Raw genomic sequence first — 24286 nt, 5'->3', positions numbered from 1 at the left:
AATGCCTCAATTGACTTTACTATCACAGAATAACCTAAACGAACTTCAACTTTGAGTTTTAAAGTTTCGAAAGACGCTCACTTTTCGGATAATCTTCAGATATTCTTTTCGCCTCCATCAAGGGATACTCAGCTTGAGATTTTTATTGTTCAGAGATTTAACTTGAGATTAAGCTTAATATTCAAATTTATTCAGGCAAGCACGTTCGCTCGATCTGTGAGAAGAAAGGTTAAAAGGAGAGGACCTATTCTTCCGGTTGATCGTGCACCATAGGACCGACAACTGGTATCCGCGGCCGAATGAAATGTTTGCCTGCGCGATCGATACTCGCCACGTTCAGGATCGCGTGTTGACAAAACGATGCCATCGATGTTCATTAAATATTCAATAGCTGTTGCTCTATGACAATTCACGCACCTGTCCCGCCCACATGAAACAATGGCAACGAACATTTCGAGCAAAGGAAACCTACCCCTTTGCAGAGAAATCAGATATCTCTAGACATCGATATCGATGAAAATTGCTTACACCAATGGAAATTTGTTAGAAAGTTTATATTTCAAATTCTAAAGTCTTTCGCATACCCGATATAGGTGCATTGGTTATTGATTGAAAAAATAAAAGTTACAGGAAACTAATTTAAAAGGTACCTGTTCTAGTCATTCGATAAATAATTTATACACAAATCTGTACGAAGTAATTAGCGAGCATTCATTGTCAGATATTATGTATAAAATAACAGCTATTTTTTATTTTTACGAGAAACGATGCGCATGAATATTAATTTATTAAAAATTAATTGGAAAATAAAAATTCTCAATCTGCATCGAATAATAATCTAATAGTAATCAAGATTAAGTTGGATGATTCATTTTAGAGTACATCATTGTAGTTTATATTCTGTATTAATAGCATTTATCGTGTTAAATATCAAATACAAATTGAGATTAGATATCTGTATTTACATATTCACATTATTGCGAAGGATATTTGTTATTATAACGATACTAATTGAGGTATGATGCGTTCGCTGCTACTAAAATATAACGACGTGCCATTTGTATCTTTTATCATGAGTAAGCTATTTATTTATCTTAAACAAGCACATTTATTTCAACACAGTGTTTGGTTTATAGCGGAACTCGACGTAAGCCACACGGATCAACCCTATTCTTTCTAACAGTCGATCAAAGACAGAGGAAATTAAGATCCACTAATTGCAGGTACTTTCGTTCATCATCCCTTTCTAAAAATCCCTCGATGTTCGAACAACAACGTATTACACCTGAATCAAATTTAAATCACTTTAATCAATTCTAACTAACAATTAATTCAAAATAAAAAAATTCTGATCCACCAACTCTTACTCCACTATCCCCCTTCCACCCTTCAACGAGATTCGATCAATGAAAAAGATTCGCGACTAGGGAGCAGCTCCCGACGCGGAAGGAAGCAAACACAAGTCTCGTCGCGGCGCTTTATTCGAGCGCGTACACGTGAACGACGTTAGCCCCGCATTGATTATTCCCCGAATCAATTCCGAGTGAGCCGTCCTGTCGACGACGACGACGACGACGACGACGACGACGACGACGACGACGACGACGACGACGACAACGACGACGACGTCGATGGCGACGAGTGTGCACAGGCCGATGCTCTTGCATGTTCGTGAAAAATCTAATCGTTAAAGTAAAGCCCACATTACGGTCCCGGGGACGTTTACCCACGATCGAACTGCACACACGCGCCAGGGCGAACCCTTTTCAGCAGCTGAATAATAAATGCCGCCGCGATCCCCATACCTCGAAACGTATTTGTCCCGGCGCTACTGCTGCTCGGCCTTTCCTTTGACGTGGCTACTCGATAACGTCGATACTCATATTCCCGCGTACCTACGTATGCATGGTCGGTTAATTGCTGGTGAAGGAAACACGAAAAACCTGCAGCCAGCGATGGCGCGCAACTTTTCCTTTTGGGTGAAAATGTACTTTCCTTCTTCGTTTGGGTCAGGTACCTGCCATTTCTGGACAATGAACATACGGTAGGCCATCGAAGAACTTAAACTTGGATTTGTTTCGTAGAGTAATATACAGCATATTAGAATTTTCTTGTAAACTTTTGTTTTATCATTATGAAGTATATTGGTTGGAAGTGAGAGAGAATCTGATTCGCCAATGGGACAGTGCTTCGCAATTATGTATCATTTTAAAATCTAAGGTGTGCTCGATAAATACCAATCTCCATGTGTGATTGATAAATATGTGTAGCGGCACTCGACAACAAACCTTCCAACGGTTTCTGTCCCGTGGTTTGCTACACAAAGCAGACTCTATCCCTCGGACAAGCTGATTGCCAGATGTCTGAACATTTTCGTTGTATACCTTCAACTACAATAGCTTAAGGACCCGCACTAAATCTTAGGATTTTTCTAGTTAGGGTCCTTCAAACCGAACAAATATTTTTTAGTTTTAGCATTCCTTAATTTATTATCTACTCCGGAAAGATACGGGAAATCTGGTTTTTCTCACGTATGATGCTCCCCGCTAGCAACTTTCTCTTGAGGGCGGTTAGCATCCTTCCTCACACACCAACCTGGTAGATTAACCAATTAACAGCGACGTCCATTGCCCTCACTTTCCTAACGAAAACTTTCCTTAACGAATCCGATTATCTCGTACTCTTAGATACACCCATCATAGTTTTCCTCCAAAGTATCATCGTCACAGAAAGTACAGTTCCTTGAGCAGTCATCGTCTTAACTTATATCGCGCACTGTGCTCAATCGCTATCTTAACTCATCGTCTATCAGTCGAGTTCTAACGGAGAAGTGCGAATCGTCAGTTGTAATCGCGAGTTCTACGTAAAGTGTTGAAAGCGAGAATTACTAGTAAATATACTGTTTAAACATCTCCGAGTGTTTCTTTGGCGCCTATCACGTCCTATCCACCTCATATCAATCATTAATTATCATCATGGAAACAATAATTCGCTATAATTACCAAAACCATCTTATAACTGCATTTCGTACTAGCCAATAATGGCTAAGCTTGTAATAGTCACATTATCGAAACAGATCATTCTCAATTCAGTGCTCTAGAAAAGAGCACACCATTCAAATCACACTCCTTTACGAAAGTCGAGAGGCTGTTTCACGACCTCGATAGGACGAATCGTTGGGTGCTCGACAGGCAAACGAAGCAACGAGAACGAGGAGAGGCAATTAGCCGCGCGACGCTCGCCTCGTTATCTTTCCTTCACCGGTTCACTTCGCGATTTCCTCAACGTCGATTCTCATACGGTACATCGCACGACGATCTCTCGTCTCCTCGTGTTTTCTGAAATGTTACCGATCGCATCGCGCGTCTATTGCTCAACCTACACGTTAGCCACGAAAACTGCTTATGCAATTGGTGAGTGCCGCGGGATACGTGCGCGTCAATTAGCCCCGTCTATCGTGGAACGTTTCAATTAGCCCATGAAGAAATCATTGAGAAAGAATTCATATCCAGACGAAAGTAATGGAGAACTGTTGCAGACGCGTTTGCAGATTTTCTGGCTCAACTTCGTTTCCAGATATCTCGAATTTGTGACGCATTTGTGACATATTGGCGATTACAGACGAAGCATATAAGTACAGTTTCTTTCACTTTCTGATCTTGATGTTATTTAATAGTTAAAAGAACGTACTTTAATATAACAATTAAAAAGAGCAACAGCCTACCTGGTCGAAAGATATGACTACGTATCTAAGTCTTTTAGTGGCAGATTTTGTGGCACTTTGAAAATCGATATTTTCGTTGTCATATCGTAAATTTAAAAAACAATATTTATCATCACAACATCGCTTGTTTGGACTTTTCAATTTATGAGACTGATTAATGTAGCTTCTAAATGACTCGATTAATATTATTAAGGAATAAGTTGCTGTCTGATGGATATCAGCTAATTGGCGTTCTGCAAAATATTAGACGCTGACAGAGAGCGGTATCATAATAGCTTTACCTAATTAAAGTCTATGAGGCGTCCAAGCAAACTGTTCAATGAACTTCATACATAAAAACTACGTACAAACGTTATACATAGAAACTAGTATTTTTATATTGTACGCATAAAAGATTATTATACGTTATTAAAAAAAAAAAAAAAAGAAAAAATGAGAAATTCGGTATGGCCCAAAACGAAGTTAAGCTGAATTTCGTATTCGCCGGGAGAGGGTCGGCGTCGAGCCGCTTAATATGCCGTCGCGGTTCGCGGTCGAAATACGGGAACACAAAGCTTAACGCCGTCAAAGGTGGCCCAATAATGTCGTGTTTGTTATCGACCATTATTAGCCAGATGTCCGGAATTTCGACTAAATTGCCGACAGAAATTCCATCCCCGATCGAGGGACCGCGTTAGTAGTTAATATCGAAATGCGCCGTTTCATCGGTAATAAAATCAGGGGTGGACCTTTTGCGTCCATAAAGTCCCGATCGAACATTATCTTGCCGTTACAGGCTATAATCACGGGCCCCGTTTTGTCGTGTTTGCGTTACTCTGCCACCTACGGTTTACTATAAAAGCTGTCAAATGAAAAATTGAGGCGCTTCCACTAGGATGATAATAAATATCGAAGATATTCGATACACGCTGAGCCATTTGAAAGGCCTCTCTGACATTACAAGTTGTGATTTTTTTTTAAATGAGGTCGAATATTTCCTTGTTGGAGCTATCGCAAAATTTATACAACGTTTAACACGTTGATCGTCGAGTTACTAGATTTTTTTACAACGATTAAAATAACACATTTGCTATTATTATATTATATTATTACAATATGTTATTTTGTAAAAATTAAACGTGGCGATGTGCTACATTACAATCTAGTGCGGTTCCAAGGACGAAGTATATGGATTAAAAATCGCGTGTCCGTTAAGGTGTTAAAGAGATTGTTTTATATAGAAACTTGTTTTTTAGATTAGATACGGAGATATTACTGTGATTATTATGTAGGGTAATGTCGTGTTAGAGCATCGACTGTCATTATAGCAATACGCTCGCTGGAGAACGGACGTTGTTATTTGCTAAGCGGTGAAATATTACCTTCATTAAGACAGCCGTTTCCAGGGATTAGCAGTCGAAAGAACGTACAATTAATTACGACACGTTCGAGCCGAGCGCTCGTGTTACTTCCTACCAAGCATCGGACAGGAAATTTACGATCGCTTTTTGCCCCCCATCTCGAAAATCTCGTAACCAAAAAGAGAAAAAAAAGCAAATTATACGAGATATGAACACTTACGAGATACCTTTACGAGGCACGGTCGGAGATCATATTATATTCTACGTTAAAGATCTGCTTCTAGTCGAATCAGTATATAGTAATCAAACGATAACAAGTTACAATTTCTGTTATTAATCTTCAGAAATCGGACTACTCCAATAATGTCGAAGACTAGTCAAAATGGTTCAAAATACACATATAGTTATCCATAAAAATCTTCGTGTATTCTACATTTTAAACCGATATTATTCTTTGATAAAATAAAATCCTACGAAATTTCATTGTAACGTTAGCGTATTCTAAGCCAAGAATAAGAACTGGATCCAAGTACAGTTAAAAACGGAAATATCTTTAATAATTTAAAAAATCGGTTGTTGCTTGCTTATTTAAATATAGATGCATAGTACGAAGAATATTCTGTAAAAGTTCCGTTAAAAGGCTTCCAAAACTTCGCTTGGAATTATAGTCAAAGTTACCATAGCGCAAATATAAAAAAGTAGACGAAGAAAACGAACTCCACCAGCGTCCGGTCAAAATGTCCGGGGTTCAATGTCTGACAATTAAAAACCAAAATCCTCCATCCACCTGTCAAACCTACCAACCTGCACCTACTAATTATCCCACTATCTCGGTATTAAGCAGATCCCATTGTGCAACGTTTCTCGGCGAACCAGGGTCGAGGAACATCCCACGCAAGCCGAGCGTGAAGCAGTGGGCCGAGAATTGGAATAATTAGAAGTCACCGGTCGCGGGCGGGTCACGGGGAGCACTACGAACTGCGGCGGTCTGGACACGTCGCTGACCATGGACAGGAAACTTTCGAGGCGAAAGGTGTGAAAAGGGGCTCGCGGGGGTAAGAGCGGAAGACGTGAAACCCGGTAGGGGAATAAGGATGAAAATATCGCCTCGATGGTGGCCCGAATTAAACGTTTAATTGTAAAGACAACACATATGAGCGTCGTACGCGGAGCAAAGAACGAATAGAAAGAGGAATGGTAGAGAGACTTGGATGTAGAAGAGACAGAGTAAGAAGGTTAGGGGAGGTTCCGCAAGGATCGAGCCGGCGGGGAAGCGAATATGGGTAGGTCGGAGGTGAGAAGGTGGCAGAGGTGGAGGTAGCAATTAACTTCTCCTCGCGAGATTAGAGCGAGATATTACGAGATATCGAGCGACTTAACGGCAACACGCGAGAGACTTCAAAGGCAGTAATAAACTGTCTCTAATGAACCCCTTATCGTTGCTACCACCACCCTCAAACTTCTTCAGCGACCTACCACCACTACTACCACTACCACGAAACCAACACCCCGATAGTTGGCAGCAGCCAACGACTAACCAAGCCGCTTGTACGTGTCCGCGTGTTCTCTACCACTCGAGCCCGCATCGGTCTGAACGCTGAAATACTCTTCTTCTTACTTTGCCTGCATACCAAACCCGCACTTCCTATACACTATACATGCGACACGACCAGCGTGTTTCTCCTCTCCCAGCGTGTTTCTTGCCGCTTGTTTTTCTTCCCATTCCTCTTCTTAAACTTTTTCTCCTCCACTTCAGCGGACTTTTTACTCCAACCCTTCGCCCTCTCTTATCCGTGACCCTCCTCCGCGCGCGCCGCGTCATCAGATCGTGTGTTGTCGCACGACCAGCGCGATAAGGCGCCATTACCACGTCGATCGCGATTCCTGTCATGCGGAAAACTCGTCCCGCCACGTCGTTCGCGTGCCAGCCTCTATTACGCTCTCACCACTTTGTAAATACGTTCCACCGTCCGAGGAACGATCGTTCGCGCGTATCACACTGCTCTTTGCACCCGGGATGCTGCGTTGATCGCGCGATCAACGATCCTTTGCCGGTGAACTCGTACGTCGATGTATAACCAACGGTGATACGATGAAATCTTTCATCGAAGAGTAGGATGCCTCGTGTATCGTGTGCATTAGATCGATTTCTAACGCGTCATTGATCGCGTGTCGACGCGGAAACCGCCGCGGGGAGAACGTCCCGAGTGAAGTCCGATCTGGCCGAACCCGTTCGGCTTTTCTTTCTTTTTTCTTTTCATTCCAGCCCCTCGAAGTGACAACGGGGCGAAGAGCTGCACGCCACTCGACCGCGTCTACTCTTAATGGAATTAGAAGCTACAAACCGGTCCCCGGGACCGCGAAAGGGTTAGGAAGCGAAATGGCGGGATCGCATCGGCGATGTACTCTCCCGGCAAGCAGCCGGCCGGAATCGCGGCACGACGGCAGACGAAGCACCCTGTCGCCGGGCTCCGTCAAGCCCAATCATGTTGATTCAACAAAGTACCCACCTACCCAAATTGCTGGAATTTGGTATTCGGCCAGAAAGACGGAGCGAGGAGAATCAGAGAAAACGGTGAACAGAGAGCGGGACACAGAGAGAGTGGGGCGGAGGGGGATGAGGAGAAGTGGAGAAAGAGAGAGAGAGAGAGCGAGGTGCTCTGAAGCGGTCTGATTGCACATCTAGGCCAAACCAGCACCACGACGACGTCGCTCCAGCGGAAAGCCGAGCGATGATTGGCCGCTCTCTTCACTCCGCAACCCATGCCCCTTCACCCTCCGTACACCTTCAATCCCTTCAGTCCTCGTCCGTGCACCCGAAACCCGATGGCGTTGGAGGCTGGGGGTGATTGGACGCATCTCGGTGATTGTGGCACCCGCCACCCTACCACCCTCCCTCTTTCCTCCCGAAACTACCACCCACTCAGCCACCCACCCTTCGTACCCCGTGTGTCCCGACTAGAACCGTTCCCATACCTATACCCAAACTCCCCCATCTTCCTCTCTCTCTTTCGCTCCCTCTTCTCCTCTTTCTCCCCATACCCCTCGTGCACGGCTGTAAATCGAGTTTACCCTCTTGCCGTGGCTCAGCCCTTCAATCAAACTGATTGAAACATTCCTTGAATCCAAAAGAAACGAACCACTACCTCCTACCCTCGCCTATCTCTCCGCTCTGTCTCTCTTTTCTTCCCCACGCTTATCCTGTCTCACTTTCTCTCTGGATCAACCTTCTCTTTCGCCTTTACTCCCCATTCACTCGGTCGATCGCTGGTTCTCCCTCTGTTCGAGGTATCCCTCTCTTTCTCCCTCTTACACCAGCTGTCTCTGCCGCCTTCTATCCACGGATGTGCAATTCGACCGTCTCTCTCCCACCGTCCGTCGCGCTTCTTTCTCGGCTGGCTCCCCCTTCTAGCAACCCCTACCGCAAGCCTGATGTCGATGCTTCTGTCGCGTCACTCCGCTCCGGAGTGCTACTTCTCTCAATTCGGATAGCGGCTTGTTTTTCCTTCGAAATTTCACGGGGAAATTTTCTCGACGAGTTACGCCTTTGCAGGCAGATGAGGGAACAGAGGGTGGCCGCCTCCCGAATTGTCGTGGCTGACTCGCAAGTATACACATACGGGTATACACGAAGAAGGACCGTGACGTGGTTGTGTCTTGCGAGAGTCGTTCCGTCAAAGGATTGTCTTTAACGATACTGCCGGCTCCGAGTTCCCGGGTAACCTAACGAGCAAACTGAACAGGATATTAAATTGAGGCAATCGTTGCCGGCAAATTGAACCACTTTTCGTTCTGTCGAACTCCCGCGATGAAATATGACGTTGAATCTTGTTTTATGTATTTTAAATATCTCTTATTCTCTCGGAGTTTCACTTCCATCTTCCAAGTTCGAACGATCGATTCAAGGACACTGGCGTACCATCTTTTCCAAAATTTGCTTCTTTCGATTCAATTTTTCCGTCGCCTCGAACTCTTTTTCGGGAACTTCGATCTTTGCAGAGTTAAACTTACTTCGTGTAACTCCATCCGCAGTGAAAATATATTTTCTTATTTTGTTTCTATTCTCTTTCCTTTTTTTTAATTTCACTAACAAAATATGCAGCTTTCAAATTGCAATATACGTCCTAAATGAGTTTCCTGCGAAACAGATCAGCGAGGAAAACACGCGATCGTAATTAACGCTAAGTTTTACTCGCATTGTGTTTCCAGCGAGATCGATTTCTAGAACGACGTCCGACTTCCGGAAATACGAAGGAACCGCGCGCGCCACTGGACATCTGGATGGACGAATCCGTCTCCAATTCCGGCATGCGGGACGGAGACGCCTCGTAATCAAATATTGATACTACGCTAGACTAAATCGTTGGACTGTGCTAACAGATTAGGGTGTACGTGTGCTGCTACGGACGAGTCTCTCGCGATCGGTTCGACAAGGAAGGACCACGACTAACACGGCCACGAATACAAATGTCCAGCGGAATTTTATAATCACAATAATTCAATAGAAAACGAAATTTTCTATTTTTACGAGGAATCTAAGGTAAAACTTTCAACGTTTACTCCTTTAATCGATTAACAGATGTTTCATATATTTATACACAGGATTGTATGAAGGATGGATGAGAAGGGACTACATTTACCACAGTCGCGAATGTAAATGTTCAAAGGAATTTTATAATTAATGCGACTTAAGGGAAAAACAAAATTTTCCATTTTCACCTGTTCTCTTTTCGCGTTCATCACTAAAAATGCGGCTATTCATGTGTGGAGTTATATATGTTTCATTAGAAATGTCTCCGTTTAATAACATTTTTTTCAATCCACTTTTATCTTGCTTTTTTAAGTCATTTCGCTAAGAATGCAAAAAAAATAAAATAACAGTTATGCGTCTGTAATATTATTTACGAATGATGAAATAAATTAATTAGAGGAATGAAACGTCCGTACCAACGAAGGTATTAATCATTAAATTTTTAATTTTGAGCTACATCTTGTGTATAATTACATATATTAATATTCTTGTGATATTTTTATAGTCTTTTCAAAGCGAAAATTTCAAATGTTCCTTAAAGCCTTCGCTACACGAAACCAGTCCCCGTCGAAGATCGTAATAAAGGAATTAATTAAACGAAGTATAAAATTTCATAACGACCAGCCGACCCGTTTTACTTCGAACTGCCACGGGGCTGAATATTTTCCTTCATTGTCGACCGTTTAATTAATTCGTTCCATCCCCGGAACGCTGGCCAATTCGTTTCGACTACGTGTCACTCTCTTTCATGTTTATCTAATTTGTCAATTCTCCAACAATTACGTAACTCTCAAGAAAAAAATAATCGAAAGAAAAAAAGGCAGGTAATACAACTTTCGAAATATTAATTTATCCATCCAATCTACTTAATGAGAATCAACCATAAATTTATCAGATTATATATATGCTGTGATCAATAACGAGAACAAATTACGTTTCAGTATCTATTTCATCACGCTCGCTCGTTCGAAGACTGTATCATATATTTTCCAGGTTTAATCAGAGATGAAAAGAAGCATCGTTTCGCGGCGAATTAATAGGTCGACAAAGGAAAAAAGAGAATATGGACAGACTCATTGGATTCTGTACACACCGGCTGCCCCGGCCAGATTGTGCCGATCTATTTTAAGGTGATGCCAACTAACTTCTGCGTCTGTTTCTCATTAAATTGCGCTTTGACCTCGAATCTTCTAAATTTGGAACGGTCTCCGTCGATTAACCGTTTTACAACGCGACGTAGACCATCTCGGTGATTTTTCAATCTATCGAGAATGAGAATCGATTCGACATATCGACGAGATTGTTTGGAATCCTGAACCTTCGACAATAAAACAAGTCTAAACATCTGTAATTTAATGACCGGTATCACACCATAGCGGAACAAATAACTTTGAAAATTGTAAAGTTTTCAACGTTATATCGATACATCATTAAGATCGCTATAATAACTTTGTCACATAATTTTTGCTCAACCTTCCATAGCCTCCGTATCTCAAATCAAAGTTCCCCACTTTCCTTCATTTAAACTTAACAAACTAAAAATGAAGAACCTCTGTTCACTCGATGATAAACCATCTATTCGAGAAATCGATGATAAAAGGTATGATCAAAGAGAGTCGCGAACCGGGGCAAAACATCACGTTGCTACAAAAACAGTATTCGAAAAGAGGGACGAAGGAAGCGGCGTATAATCAACGGCTAAGTGTCACAGCGAAGTGACAGCTTCGTAGATTGCAGCTATTTTGCGCCAGCGGAATGTTGATTGTTCGATACTTGGCGCCAACGAGTCTGTTCGGTTGGTGATCATCGATGCACCGGAAGTGGTGCGATTAATTCAGCCGTAGTAAGCGTTTATCAGCATGAAAACGTTGCGTATCAATTATCGTTAATTCCTATGTCAGTTGCGAGCCTATGCAACTTCGCTCGTGTAATCCACGCCTCTTTTTCTTCCGTCGCGTAAAAGTTTTATCATCTTCATCGTATTACTTATCCGCTAGTGTAGACACGTTTAATAATCGAACAGGCTGATACGAATACGCGGCCACGGAATTAATCGGTCGAGCAATTGCGTGTCTGCGATTTAATGAAGCTCTAAACGCGACGTTCGTGCCGTGTAATCCTGTTTCGCGATCAATCAACGGCTGCGAGTTGGGACGTTTCAGGCGAGCAATCGGGTCATCCCCCTAAGTAACGCCAGCGTTTCCAACAATTGATAATAGCACCGCTAAAACGTAATTTGTACTTGAATAAATGTCTTCTGCAGAAATTACAGTAAACGGGAAAAGATTTATAACACTTGACGATAACGCTCGATTTAAGTTTGTATCGATCAAGTTGGAAGAATTTTAACGAAGATTAGGTTTATGCATTTATGGGAAATTCAAGTACTTTGGATTCGCACAATACGCAAAAAGTATATAGGATATTCAAAATTGCTCGTTATCATCTCCATGTGGCTTTCAGTTCTCTAACAGTTAATTACTACTTAATTCTCTACTTAATAACTTCTCATAGAAATACAAATTCACATAAACATTAGCAGTCTACTACTGCTGCTGTTGCTAGTGACATAAAAACCGAAGAATTTTAACGACGAAAACGATTAAAAAAGTATCGAATAATTATAGCATATCTTTTCTAGTGTAGCAGCACATGAGCGTAGAAAAAGTTCAAGTTGAAGCGGAAAATTCAAATTTGGGAGAGACTCATATTATTATACCTACGAATACTAACATTGTTTTCGGTTACAAGGTCTAAAAGCAAAAGAACTTTGAATATTACTTAAGAAATTATATTACATAAAAAACAGAAAATTGTTATTGCTGTTTCTTATAATCTTCAGCCAGAGTTACACAAAAAGGTTAACCTTTTGTGGTAACGTCCGTTGAGATAAATGTATGAACAGTATTATTATTCATTCTTCGATTAGTATAGTAGCATTGAACGAGCGACGATTAAAACCGGCATACACTATCTCTGTACTTGTACTTATTTTAATACATCTGACTATTATAAATTCATCCACTCGTTACTTTATTAAATACGCATACACGTTATAACCACCTCACTAGTGTAATTTCTACACGCGAAAATTGTTATTACATATGATTGATATTTTTCAGCTTGTCTCCTTCATACATGAAAATATAAAAATATTGGTGTTGTTGGGAAACGAATTTCGCGATCGTATGAATTTTGTAGTTCGTTTCACAAATTCGCAACGATACTCGTACCATTAGGTAGTTGAATGGAAAGCTGGGCTACTTTCAAGAGAAGTGAGTACGACCCTTACCTTCTGTAGTCGCTTTTGCAGAGGATCATGCCGCTCCTGGTGTAGCACGAGTGGCCGATTTCCGCCAGTGCCGCACCACAGTACGAGCACTTGAGGCAACCGTTGTGCCAATACCGATCCATCGCCAGCAACAGCCATCTTTCGACTATTTGACCACCGCAACCGGCGCACTGCTGGATCCCCGTTGGTCCACTTGGGCCACCTTCTTGCTGTAGCAAAAAGAAAACACCATGTTTCGTCATAATTTGCATAATTCTTTATGTAATACTAAAACTTGCAAATCAATTTATTCAATTCACTATTTCGCCTTATGGGCGCTTTTTCCAGAAAGCTACGATTATTATTTGTTAGCAAAGTGAAAATCATATTGAAACGACTTGTAAATTGAAATTCGGAACGATTTCAATTGGTCAATATCGAAATTAAAGAATGGAATCTGGTTAAAAATATAATAGAAGATTTTTGGTAAATTTTCCAAGAGTTTTCCCAGGCAGAGTAAATAATGTTTCAGGATTTCGAAATCGTGTTTCCTAGAGAAGTTCTCGAATAATAATTGGCTCACGCAATTAGGAAGCAACGAAGTTACTCGGTGACTTCAACTTCTTGCGGCACTGAGAACTGCGAAGTTCTCCAACCAAACGGCGCGAAGTGGAAATTGATTTGTCCAAACAAACTGGCGAATGCTACTTTCATGGATACACGTGAAAGTACATGGAACACTTTCCAATTGATATTTCGCTACAGGATAAAAGAATATATGAAGTATAACATATAAATTTTCCCAAATTTTCACACGGTGTATTTTATGTGCGCAGAAAACAGGATATGAAGCATAGAAATTTTAATTCTCTGTTATAAGGGAACTATATATTGCCTTCCTCAGTTAAAATGGAATTTCCTATCTAGTATTTTCTTATTTTTCAAAATGTCTTGAAATATGAATGAAATTCCTCGAGCTTTCTACTTTAGGTAAAGTTGCATTATACAGACCCGTTACAAAATGATGATGAAATATTTTAAATGGAATGAAGAAAAACAGATAACACGAAGAAAATAATGAAGCTTCGGTTTTCCTTAATTTGCAAATGGTAATATCTACATAAAATTTTGATTAATAAGGACATTATACGGTCTAACCGTGAAAGCAATAACTGCAAAGAAATGTAAGACAAGTTTCTTTGTATCTTTGAATAATTACGAACATTTTGTGCCTTGACTTATGACGAAGCATACAGTAAAATATAAATTCCACTAAAAAAAAAGTCAATAGTATAGTAATTTTAAACAAACCATATTAAACACAAATAAGTAAAATAGCAAGCGTATTATGAAGTACCTACTACCGTTTATAATGTTAATGGCTGAAGCTATAAAAGTTTATTTATCACTAAGCTGATTTACCACAAATTGGTTCTTTAATAGAACCTGCCTTTCCCCATAGTTGGACAATATAACAATGACTTACAGAGTATCATTCTACAAATTTTATTCATTATTCCAATGAAATCAGAAAAAAAGACAAAAGTACGAAATTTACATTTGGAAGATAATAAATTATCGCATTGTTCCTGCGCGACTTTTTCACCATTTCGTAACAAGCGAGCACCCATTAACGTGAACGCAATTACATGTGAGCGTAATTACGTAAAGACACATTAGCAGATCGATTAAACGGTGCGGTATTTCTTGTTTTAATCGGCAAAGACTTTGGCTGTTTTATCGAGTGTCCACCGGCTGATTACACAACGAAAATGTTAAGCGTAATAACACGTTGCAACGCGAGCCTGCGACGATTCACGGTACTTCTATTACCAGGAAAGAGGGAACGAGGAGGAAGAGGAGGAGGAGAAAGAGAGAGAGAAGCATTGCTATAATTAATACGAAATCGAAAGTCATTAACTGACGATAAATCATCGTGAAGCGTCAAGCGGGCAATCTCGGCGAACACTTAGTCGCTCGATTATGTAAACGCCGGTAAGCGTGAATAATCGTGGTCGACGTCGCTGATTATTAAAATATACGGCTATCTGATAAACCAAGCTGAGAATTGTCGCTGCTCAGCTCTGCACCGAGAAAATCATTGCAACCTTTCGATGTACGGAGCTTCCACGAGAACACTGTACGTGCTCTATTGTCTCTCCTTGAAACGTCTTATCTACCACATCATTTCGAAATATTTGAGAAAACCAAACTTCCATCGTTTACCTTCTCCTACCTTTGTGTTTTTTTTTTTTTTTTGTTAAATCGACGACATTTAATTATTATTTCATAACAATCGGTATAGTTAGTGTACATGAAATAGCTCACGATAGTATTAGATTGTCTGGAAAGTGTCTTTCTTTCGCAAACATGTTTTTTACAACAATGCACCTTCATACAAATGTGAAACCAAGTCTGTGAAATGTCGCGGTGTTTATCTTAACAGAACAAAATGGATCGTACGTAATTCGACAAAATAATATAAAACAAAAAACGTTGTATGTCCATTATTTCCTCATAAAACGAAAGAAACTTTTCGGACAACCTAATATTTGGACATTTGTAGAAACCTTTCTTATATATGTTACGTGTTCTATACAAAACATTTTGAAAATTCATGGCTTTGAAATGTCACAGTAACGAGAGTCCATTAGCATTGTGTATAGCGGTAAAGAATCTGAACTTGTACATACATAGAAGCTACATGATATTTTGTCCGAGTATATAAAGGATATTTCGTTTATCTTGGATTCATTAGCATCTCTGTTATTTTACCAATATAGTCATGACAGTTGTGTCTCGTTAAACACATTATGGCGCTAATAAAATTTCAAAATGTTTGGCGTAACAGATATAATCATATTCACGAAAGGTATGCATAAATGTTAAAATATTCTCGTGAGCCATTGTATATCTTGAAAAATGACAAAATGCTAGAGGACATTTGGTAGTGTCGCCATCGAAATTTTCGTTCGTTTGATCGAGTGTTCCATCGCGTGGATTCTCGGTGGATAAATTCGAGGCACCATACCGCGATTGTAATCTGTTTCAAAGTAAAAATTCATGTGAAGCGTGACTAACGCGCGGAACAATTAAGGGGTAGGTTATCTTTGAAGCGAATCTTTTATTACAGGAAATTGAAAAGGAAAAAAGAAATATAGACAGGCCCAAGTACACGTTTTCTGGGAACTTGCACATTTAGACGCTTCCAATTTGTTGGGAAGCGGAGAGTGTCGTTTCAATAAGCCCGAATTCAAGCGGCGTACCTTTTCTTGCCGGTCATGAACGTCATTAATTTCTGTCAAGCGCATAATAAACTCTAAACGGATTCGAGTGAGCCATGCTAAAGACCGGCCACTTCAAGCTTTTTCTTCGGTTCACTGTTCAACTAGAGGAAATCAATTTCGAGTGTCTAAATGATACACGTTAACGTGCATATTTTTCCTCCTATTAAAATTGAAACTTAAAGAATTTGAAACGTGTAATTGGACGTTAGAGTAGCGTGAAAGATGGAGAAAGGTGGTGCAACAAAATTGAACCTATACAATTCAATAAATATATATCAGATCGAAATGTAAATCGGAAAGAACTTTCCGGTCAATATATCGCCATAAATAGTTATCGTCAAATGAACCGAAAAAAAGAAGTCTTATAGGCTTCATAGATTGGCGTGTTCTTCGTGTAACAATAGGAAAGAGAAATTTGAAAACGACCGTTTAACCAAAATTTTAACTATATTACTTTACTATAAGTAACTTTCGAGTATTATAAAATCGATTTATCCAGGAAATGAATGATTCAATCAGTCAACAGAAAAAAAAAACAGTTTCCACAAGACTGATCAAATTTAGCGAGTCTATTCCAGATTCCGTCATCTCCTGCAACCTGTTCGATGAAACGAAACTATTTCTGACCGAGTCGAGCATTATTACACGCGCGACGACTGCGCGATGAGCGGTCGCGCGTACCAGCGTGGAAGCTTCGAAAAACAGCGAGCGCGCAACTGGTTCCGAGGCCGTTGCTTGATTTACTGGAACGATTTCTATGATAATCGGGCGGAACAAGCCTGGACTTGAAGAACGCACAAACGAAAGGACCAAGAGACACCGAACGTGACGCCGTAAATTCAAAATCCAGGCCGATATTGGCGCTACAGTTCTCCGCGAACTTTGATCTCCATGAAAAACTTCTTGCAAAATCGTGTTGTAATTTGCTTACAAGAATCGCGTGGCTTATCGTTCCACTTGCATCTTATGAGATATCGCGACAACGACCTTTCTGTCCACGCGAGTCCGCGAAAGAAAGGTAGAAAATGCAACAACAAGTAGAGAGCAAAAGAGAAAAAGTCTATAAGTGTGAGAGAGTTCAAGGTGGCTCGTCCGAGTAAACGTCAACAAAGAAAAAAAGTGTCTTCTTAGAAAGCGACGCGTGCAGCGGCGGTAATTTATCGAGGAACTAGCCTCGCACGGTAAACTCGGTGCTCGTGTTCGATCAACGAGGAAAATCGTTTTCCTTCTCGCTTTTTACCTCGACCTAACGACACTTCTTTCGCAATTACCACGCAATTACGATCGTCCAGTTACTATAATCGAATGAAACTCGCGTAATTGCGCGTAGGAGGTGAGTCACAATGTAGTAGAGAACAAGAGACGACGTTGATCATCGTGGATTCGATTGTTCTTACGGTTCCGAGGCAACGAGTCGAAGCAAATTGCCAGAGAAAAATTCGGAGAGCAGAAGAAAGAGAGAGGGGAGAGTGAACGTAAGCAGCGTCGCGTCGTATTAAACAAACACAGGAGAAACGTTCTCTGCGTTGCGCAATCGTTAGCTTGTTGGAAAAATTTAATTAGTCCCCCCACAGCTTCCCTAATGAGAACCATTTTCGCGACACGGGCAAAAAAGCATGGTGTATTGTCTTTCGTTGAATGGAAGAGATAAAAAGGGATAGAGAAAGGGATGGATCGATGAATATGCATATTTAGGCGGGAGAACGTGGCTAATACGAACGTTCGATTCACAACGATACCATTAACGCGAGGCTGAGATCGGAAACATCCGAGCATCGGGACAAATCAAAGCAATCGGAACTGCCGGAGTCGTCCGAGCAATTTGCTTCAACTAGGATCACTGTCGAACGTCCCCGGTCAGATTCTGACGAAATTCGAACGTCCAGTCTCGAAATTTGCAACTAAAAATCGGTTCAGAATCAGCGAACGTTGAACGGTTCTTTTTGTTTCATTGATCCACGTTAATTATTCGTACAACTTATGCAACAGGAAAAGCTATGTAACGATAGTTATGGATTCACTTCAAGACACTTTAGGGTTACGAAAAATATTCAGGACGAAATAAGCAAACCACAGCTTCCACTGTGCAACTAGTTCGCAGATATTGCTACGTTTGTCGCAATGAATACCACAGAGAAATCATCCAAATGTCGAAAGACCAAGTAATATTATAATTTGGCTCTTACAATTTTATCTCCGGTGAAACATTTCATTTGGTTCATCCGTGACGCGATGGCGCTGTAGTGATGCGCGTGCACCTCCATGATCACCAACAGGCTCCCTCCACACAGTACCCGAAAATGATCGTCCTCAAGCACTTCTCACGTATTCACGCGGGCACTGATATAATTCGTTCTCGTTCAAATCGCTAACAACACGAAAATAAATCTTGTTTGGTATACACCTTGTTTGAACCACCTTGCACCAACCACCACGAAGAACCATTCAGGAAACACGATATATTTCCACGGACCTGCACGGAGCACGTTGTTCTTGGAATCTACGCGTCGCGACAAAGTTGCGTTGCCGTCGGCAACCGACAACAAGCTTCTCCTGGTTCGTTGTAACGCGCCGAGTGTAGCATCCCGTGGGCTTAGTCCAAGCTATATACACGGTGATCGGTCCCAAAAACCACTACGCGTGGTAGCGATGACGATCGCGGCTACACGACGCAAAAAGCGGTCACAGAGCGCGCGAAAGACATACAGAGAAACGGTGTATATAAAGATGGGTATATAAAGCAAAGAAGAAGGTGAGAGAGCACGCGCCACGAACAGAGGAAAAAGACGAACCGGTCCCGACCGAAGTCAGCAGCGAACTGACTGGTCCGTGGCTGCTTTGGGCCTCTGAATGCCTTGCGAGAGGCCCCGGGTTCAGGTAACCCAGCCAGCCACAGCAGGAGTGGGCCTGCTGGTGGGGGAAATAAAAAGGTGAGCCTAGAAAGGACCTAACTAACGTTGAAAGGGGACGGGACCCATCCATAGCTCCAGCCAGGCCGAACGAGGACAAAGATACGTGGTAGGGGAACGTGGAACAGAGATCGTGCTAAGTATTATGGAGTGAAACACGTTGCACGGAGAGAAGAGGGGGCGGCGTTCGAGGGAAAGAGGCAACCAGGGGGCAGCCTGGCCTCCTCCAGTTCCCCTCCGCCCCTATTCAATTATATTTCTCCATGGTAAATGCCTATATTGTTACGTTTGTCAATGGCGAGCTAAGTGAGGGTCACGTAGACGGATAATGTCTTCTGAATTTTAGCCTGCGACCCTGCTGCCGCGATTCTCTCGTTCGTCACTCTCGTTACCGACCCAAGCCATGTTACTTGTAAAGCTATGGTTCGTCGCACCTGTACGTTACATTGATTTCGCATCGAGGTGAAAAGTCGTTTCACACGCTAATCTATTGACACGATCAAGGTGCAAATACTTGCAGATTGGGGTGCATGGGTTAATCTAGTTAGCTGGGGTAAGTTTGCTGCGGTAATAAAAGAAATGTAAGACTTTGTATGTATGCATACTTGATGAACAATTACTGGAATTTGTAAAAGTGCGTTGCTGTAAATTTATAAAGTTTCTGTAAACAATTAGGAATTGGACTTTATGACCACTTTTGTAGTTTTATAGTTTGGTGTATCAATAATTCTCAGGTTACGTATATGATTGTCGCCTACGATTAACATTTTTTTCAAATGAGAAGTATTATTGTTTAGGAGAAATTAGACAGTGCAGAAGGAATGAACTTACGTAATGAACGGCCGACGCTGGTTATTACGCGAACAATGAGCCGCGTACACGTTCCAGCTGTTTCCGGTTGAAAACTTTTTCTCGTGACCATCGTCGCGCGACCAGCCAGCGTAGAAAGTGCATTTTAATCGTACGAGGAGAACCGTTTCGCGGTACGAAACGCTTCCAAGACCGGACCGTTCCTTCTCTCCTTTCCTCCCCTTCGATGGAACAGAGTTGGCGGGAAACGAACGCCACTCGACCAGGCCTCATTAACGAGGGATTTTAATTTAATTTCATTCGCCGTTTGATTCTGTAACGGTCGTCGGGAACGAGAATAAGGGGAGAGAATGGCAACGAGTGGGATAATAAAAGCGAACAGGAAGTACAATGATACGGGGAATGATTCCTCTGTATGGATTGAGAACTGAAGATGTGAAATTAATCTGAAGAAATCATCTATAGAGCGATTTAATTTACGATGTGATCAAGTTTACAGATACATTTCGCGATTCGAGATGAGAAGGCAAAGAGTTTTTAATGTTTATGGATTCAAATGTCGAAAGTTATACGATACCGACGTAGCACAGGTTCGAATTTCGCAGACTTTACAAAATTAAATAGATTGCTGCGTTACTCGCATCAACTCTCAATACAATGATACGGGGAATGATTTCTCTGTACGGATCGAGAACCGAAGATGTGAAATTAATCTGAAGAAACCATCTATAGAATGATTTAATTTGCGATGTGATCAAATTTACGGATACATTTCGAGATTCGAGATGAAAAAGAAAAGGGATTTTTATGTTTATGGATTCAAATGTCGAAAGTTATACGCTACTTGAGGTAACACCGGTTCAAATTTCGCAGGCTTTGCAAAATTAAATAAATTTCTACGCTACTCGCATGATTCCCCTGTACCAATCGAGAACTGAAGAAGTGAAATTAATTTGAAGAAACCATCTCCAGAATGATCTAATTTACGATCTGAGCAAATTTACAGATACATTTCGGGATTCGAGATGAGAAAGAAAAGAGTTTTTTATGTTTATGGATTTAAATACCAAAAGTTATATGCTACTCGGCGTAGCATAGGTTCGAATTTCGCGCATTTCGTAAAATTAAAGAAATTACTATACTAAATTCCTCTCAACAAATTGACAAACTTACCTTAAGCGTACAATTGTTGTTGTGATTGACTGGTGGATAAGCAGGATGTCCCGGTAAGTGGGGGTGTGGGTGTCCGGGGTGATGTGGATGATCGGTCATCATTCCAGCACCGCTGTGATGATGTCCGTTGCTGCCCATGCCTTGTCCAGGCTGAAGGGACCCATAGGGGGTGGCTGGGTCCATTGCTGGCCCATGAGGCGGTGAATGGGGACTTGGTAGGTCTGGGGTTGTTGTGGTGCCGCCACCGCCACCGCCACCGCCTCCGCCGCCAGTACTGTAGCCGTGATGGGGCCCGGAATGATGCGGACTGCTCGAAAGCGAGGGATGATGCGGGTAGGCTGCGGAATGGCCCGGATGGTGGGGGTTCATACCAGCGGTTAGAGCGCTCGCCAGCTTGACCGATGAGAGGGTGGGCCCGATGAGCCCACCAACAGCTTCCCACGACGAAAAACAAGAGCTCGTGGCCTACCTAACTGGAAGCTTATTGGAGACCGGCTCTTTTCGAACCGGCTCTCTTCTTCCGGCTCTCTACTGTTACCTGAAACGAGAAAAAACAAGGTTATAGAGGTAATTCCGAAGGTTGTTTGCGGGGCTGTTTGTATTTATAGGCAATGGCTACGGGTGTTGATGAATAACGTGGATTACAGTTGCAGGTGGACGTCACAGGTTAGAAAGTGTTATAAAGACGAGGTAAGCGGTATACAAGTTGGTTTGTAATGAGTGTTTGACAAGTTTTAAAGGTATAAGATACGACGTTATGGCAACCGGTGATGCCACGGTAACATTACGCGTTAGGTCGTGCATTAATAGTCACTAACCCACACGAATGTACGAGTTATATCATGATATTTATTAGAGAAAGCTTCATAAAAGTTATTAAAATTACGAGCGGAAGGTCTGAGAATGGTTTGCTATCGAACTCGTACCAAGACTTTTATAGCCCTGACTTTCATTCTAGAATTTTCAAAACATTCTATAAAGAAAGTCTAATTACCACCAGAGTCAATAGTATTGATCAACAGATTCGATCGATCATCGTTACGAAAAAGTTGGAGTAGCCTTCGAAACTTCTTTCATAAGAGGGCGGTCTGGCGAAAAATCTCGAAAACACACAATGTTTAGGCCGAAACAGTTTCCGAACTAGTCGTAAAGACGACCGCCGCATTGCATACTGCGATGAAACTGTACTGGCTGATATTAATTTCACCGGCGGCCGGAGTTCCGTGCAATTTTATTGGCCCTTAAGACGACGCGCAACGATTTCATAATGTCTCTCTCCTACCCTCTTCTTCTCCATCTCTGCCACGATTCCAATGAAACAGCAGTTCGTAGCAAAACGATTCGTCGGTGAGGTTCGCGAGGGAAAACGTAGGGAAGGGGGGTGGTAGGAAGAGAGACGGATGATGGACCTTTTACGACAGGGCAATTCGCGAAAGAGTTCGTCCGTCGAAGGAATATTTAAATTCAATCCGGATACAACGGTAGTAAAGCATCGCGGTTCCTGCAGATAGAGTGAGGGAAACTGCAGGGACGAAAAGTGGTCGAACAGAGGTGGTAAACGTGGCCTTGTTCACCGTTCGCTGACTGTCCTGTTTCTTCTTTCTTCTGTTTCCTTTGATGCTTCTTCTGCCCGTACCAACCTCTCTTCACCCCCACAGAACCGCACGATAAAGACGTGCTCGATTGTTATTGTAACTACAGACATCAAGGAATACTGGGATGATTGGTATACTAAACATTTTACGAGAATCAGTGCGATGGTTTGTTTATCGAGCTTACGAGTAATTATAGTCGAACGACTAAGGGCCATTTCGAAGTTTCTAATTTACATCGTGAAACTTGTCTCGTTCATTTAGATTTTCTCGATTTATGAGTTTTAAAACTTGAATCAAGTTAAGTCACGTTACGGTTTTAAACTTTAAATATTAACTTAGAGTATTAGGGTGATTGACAAATGGTCTCTAACTTTTTTTATTAGATTTTTTAAAACTAGGTTGAGAAGTATTTTACTTTTCAGGCAATTAGTCGACAGAAGGGAAACGTCGAATTTGGTGTAACGGAGGATTTATGTTTCCATTTCGTGGCACTGCTAGATTTTTTGCGGCTGATGGAGGCGTGACGTCAAAGATCTAATTTTCCCAGCTATAATTAGAATAGCGGCCCGGAAAAACGGGGATTCAGGGAAATCGATAAAAAAGATAATTTCGATCGGGACGTTCCACAATGAGAACCACAGACACCGGAAACGAAGCGTCCGCTGTGGCGACGAGGAACAAAGCCTGCTCTAATTACACACCTTTGTGATCTTTTCCGGTATCCAATCGGATCTCCTCGTTTTCCTCGCTCTTCGCACGATTAATCTCGTTAACTCATCGCCGTTAACACCTTCTAGTCACGAGCCGACACGTGATATAGGTGTTCCTCGAAAGCAAACGATTCATCTTCTAACCATTCCACGATTCCTATGAAATCTAACACGGTTATAAAGATCCTCTTCATAGTTCTATCTAGTGGTTACACGGAAGAAAATTAGAACAGAGTGGGGAGCTGACGTGGGTCATGGTGAGGCAAGAGACCTTGAATAATGAGATTTCTTGTTTCAGTCTATACTCTGCGACTTATAACTCTAAAATCATCCTATCTTACATTTTCTTCAATTCTTATACAAACACGAACTATGATATACGTAACACGAAAAATGTCTGATTAGAAATATAGTACAAAATCGAACAGTTAAAATTATAAAGTTGTTGTTAAGAGTAATTTTATTGCATGGTACCCTGAGTTTAACTTTTGCGGAATGAAATATTTTATTACGCTGGTTATAATTATGAAATAAAAATAATGTCGTTTTCTAAAATTATTTTTCTTAAATTCGAACAATCCAGTTTACGCACCTCACCCTCACAATTGAATCTTCTCTTTCCAGAAACACATACGTATACCACGAAGTCGTTAACAGTAACCTTACCAGACCCGGTTAAATGGTCGGTTTCAAAATTTAATTTAAAATTGTACGTTCATTGTTACTTCTCTTGTTCATCGAACTTTATGTAAATTCTCTTATATTAACAAAATTGAGAAACTGATTAAATATAAGAATTTACATAAAGTTCAATGAACAAGAGAAGTAACAATGAATGTACAATTTTAAATTACATTTTGAAACCGATCATTTGACCGTGCCTGGTAAGCCTAGTGTCAAGCCCGAGAAACACGTTTGACGAACAATGGCTGTTCG

General features: G+C 41.5%; 1 protein-coding gene across 3 annotated transcripts in view; it reads right to left on the bottom strand.

Annotated features, from left to right (window-relative positions):
- Positions 1 to 24286, bottom strand: part of LOC139995685 (uncharacterized) — a 169341-nt gene that overhangs the window by 59712 nt on the left and 85343 nt on the right. For all 3 annotated transcript variants that reach the window (XM_072019381.1, XM_072019386.1, XM_072019385.1), the window contains 2 exons: positions 21046 to 21583; positions 12888 to 13096 (listed from right to left, as the gene is read on the bottom strand). In XM_072019381.1, coding sequence (XP_071875482.1) covers positions 12888 to 13096; positions 21046 to 21414 — 578 coding nt within the window. In that variant the 5' untranslated portion in view covers positions 21415 to 21583. The remainder of the gene's footprint in view (positions 1 to 12887; positions 13097 to 21045; positions 21584 to 24286) is intronic.

Source organism: Bombus fervidus, chromosome 16, assembly GCF_041682495.2.
Source record: "Bombus fervidus isolate BK054 chromosome 16, iyBomFerv1, whole genome shotgun sequence".
In the NCBI taxonomy this organism is placed as follows: Eukaryota; Metazoa; Arthropoda; class Insecta; order Hymenoptera; family Apidae; genus Bombus; species Bombus fervidus.
This window is presented reverse-complemented; position numbering and strand designations above follow the sequence as displayed.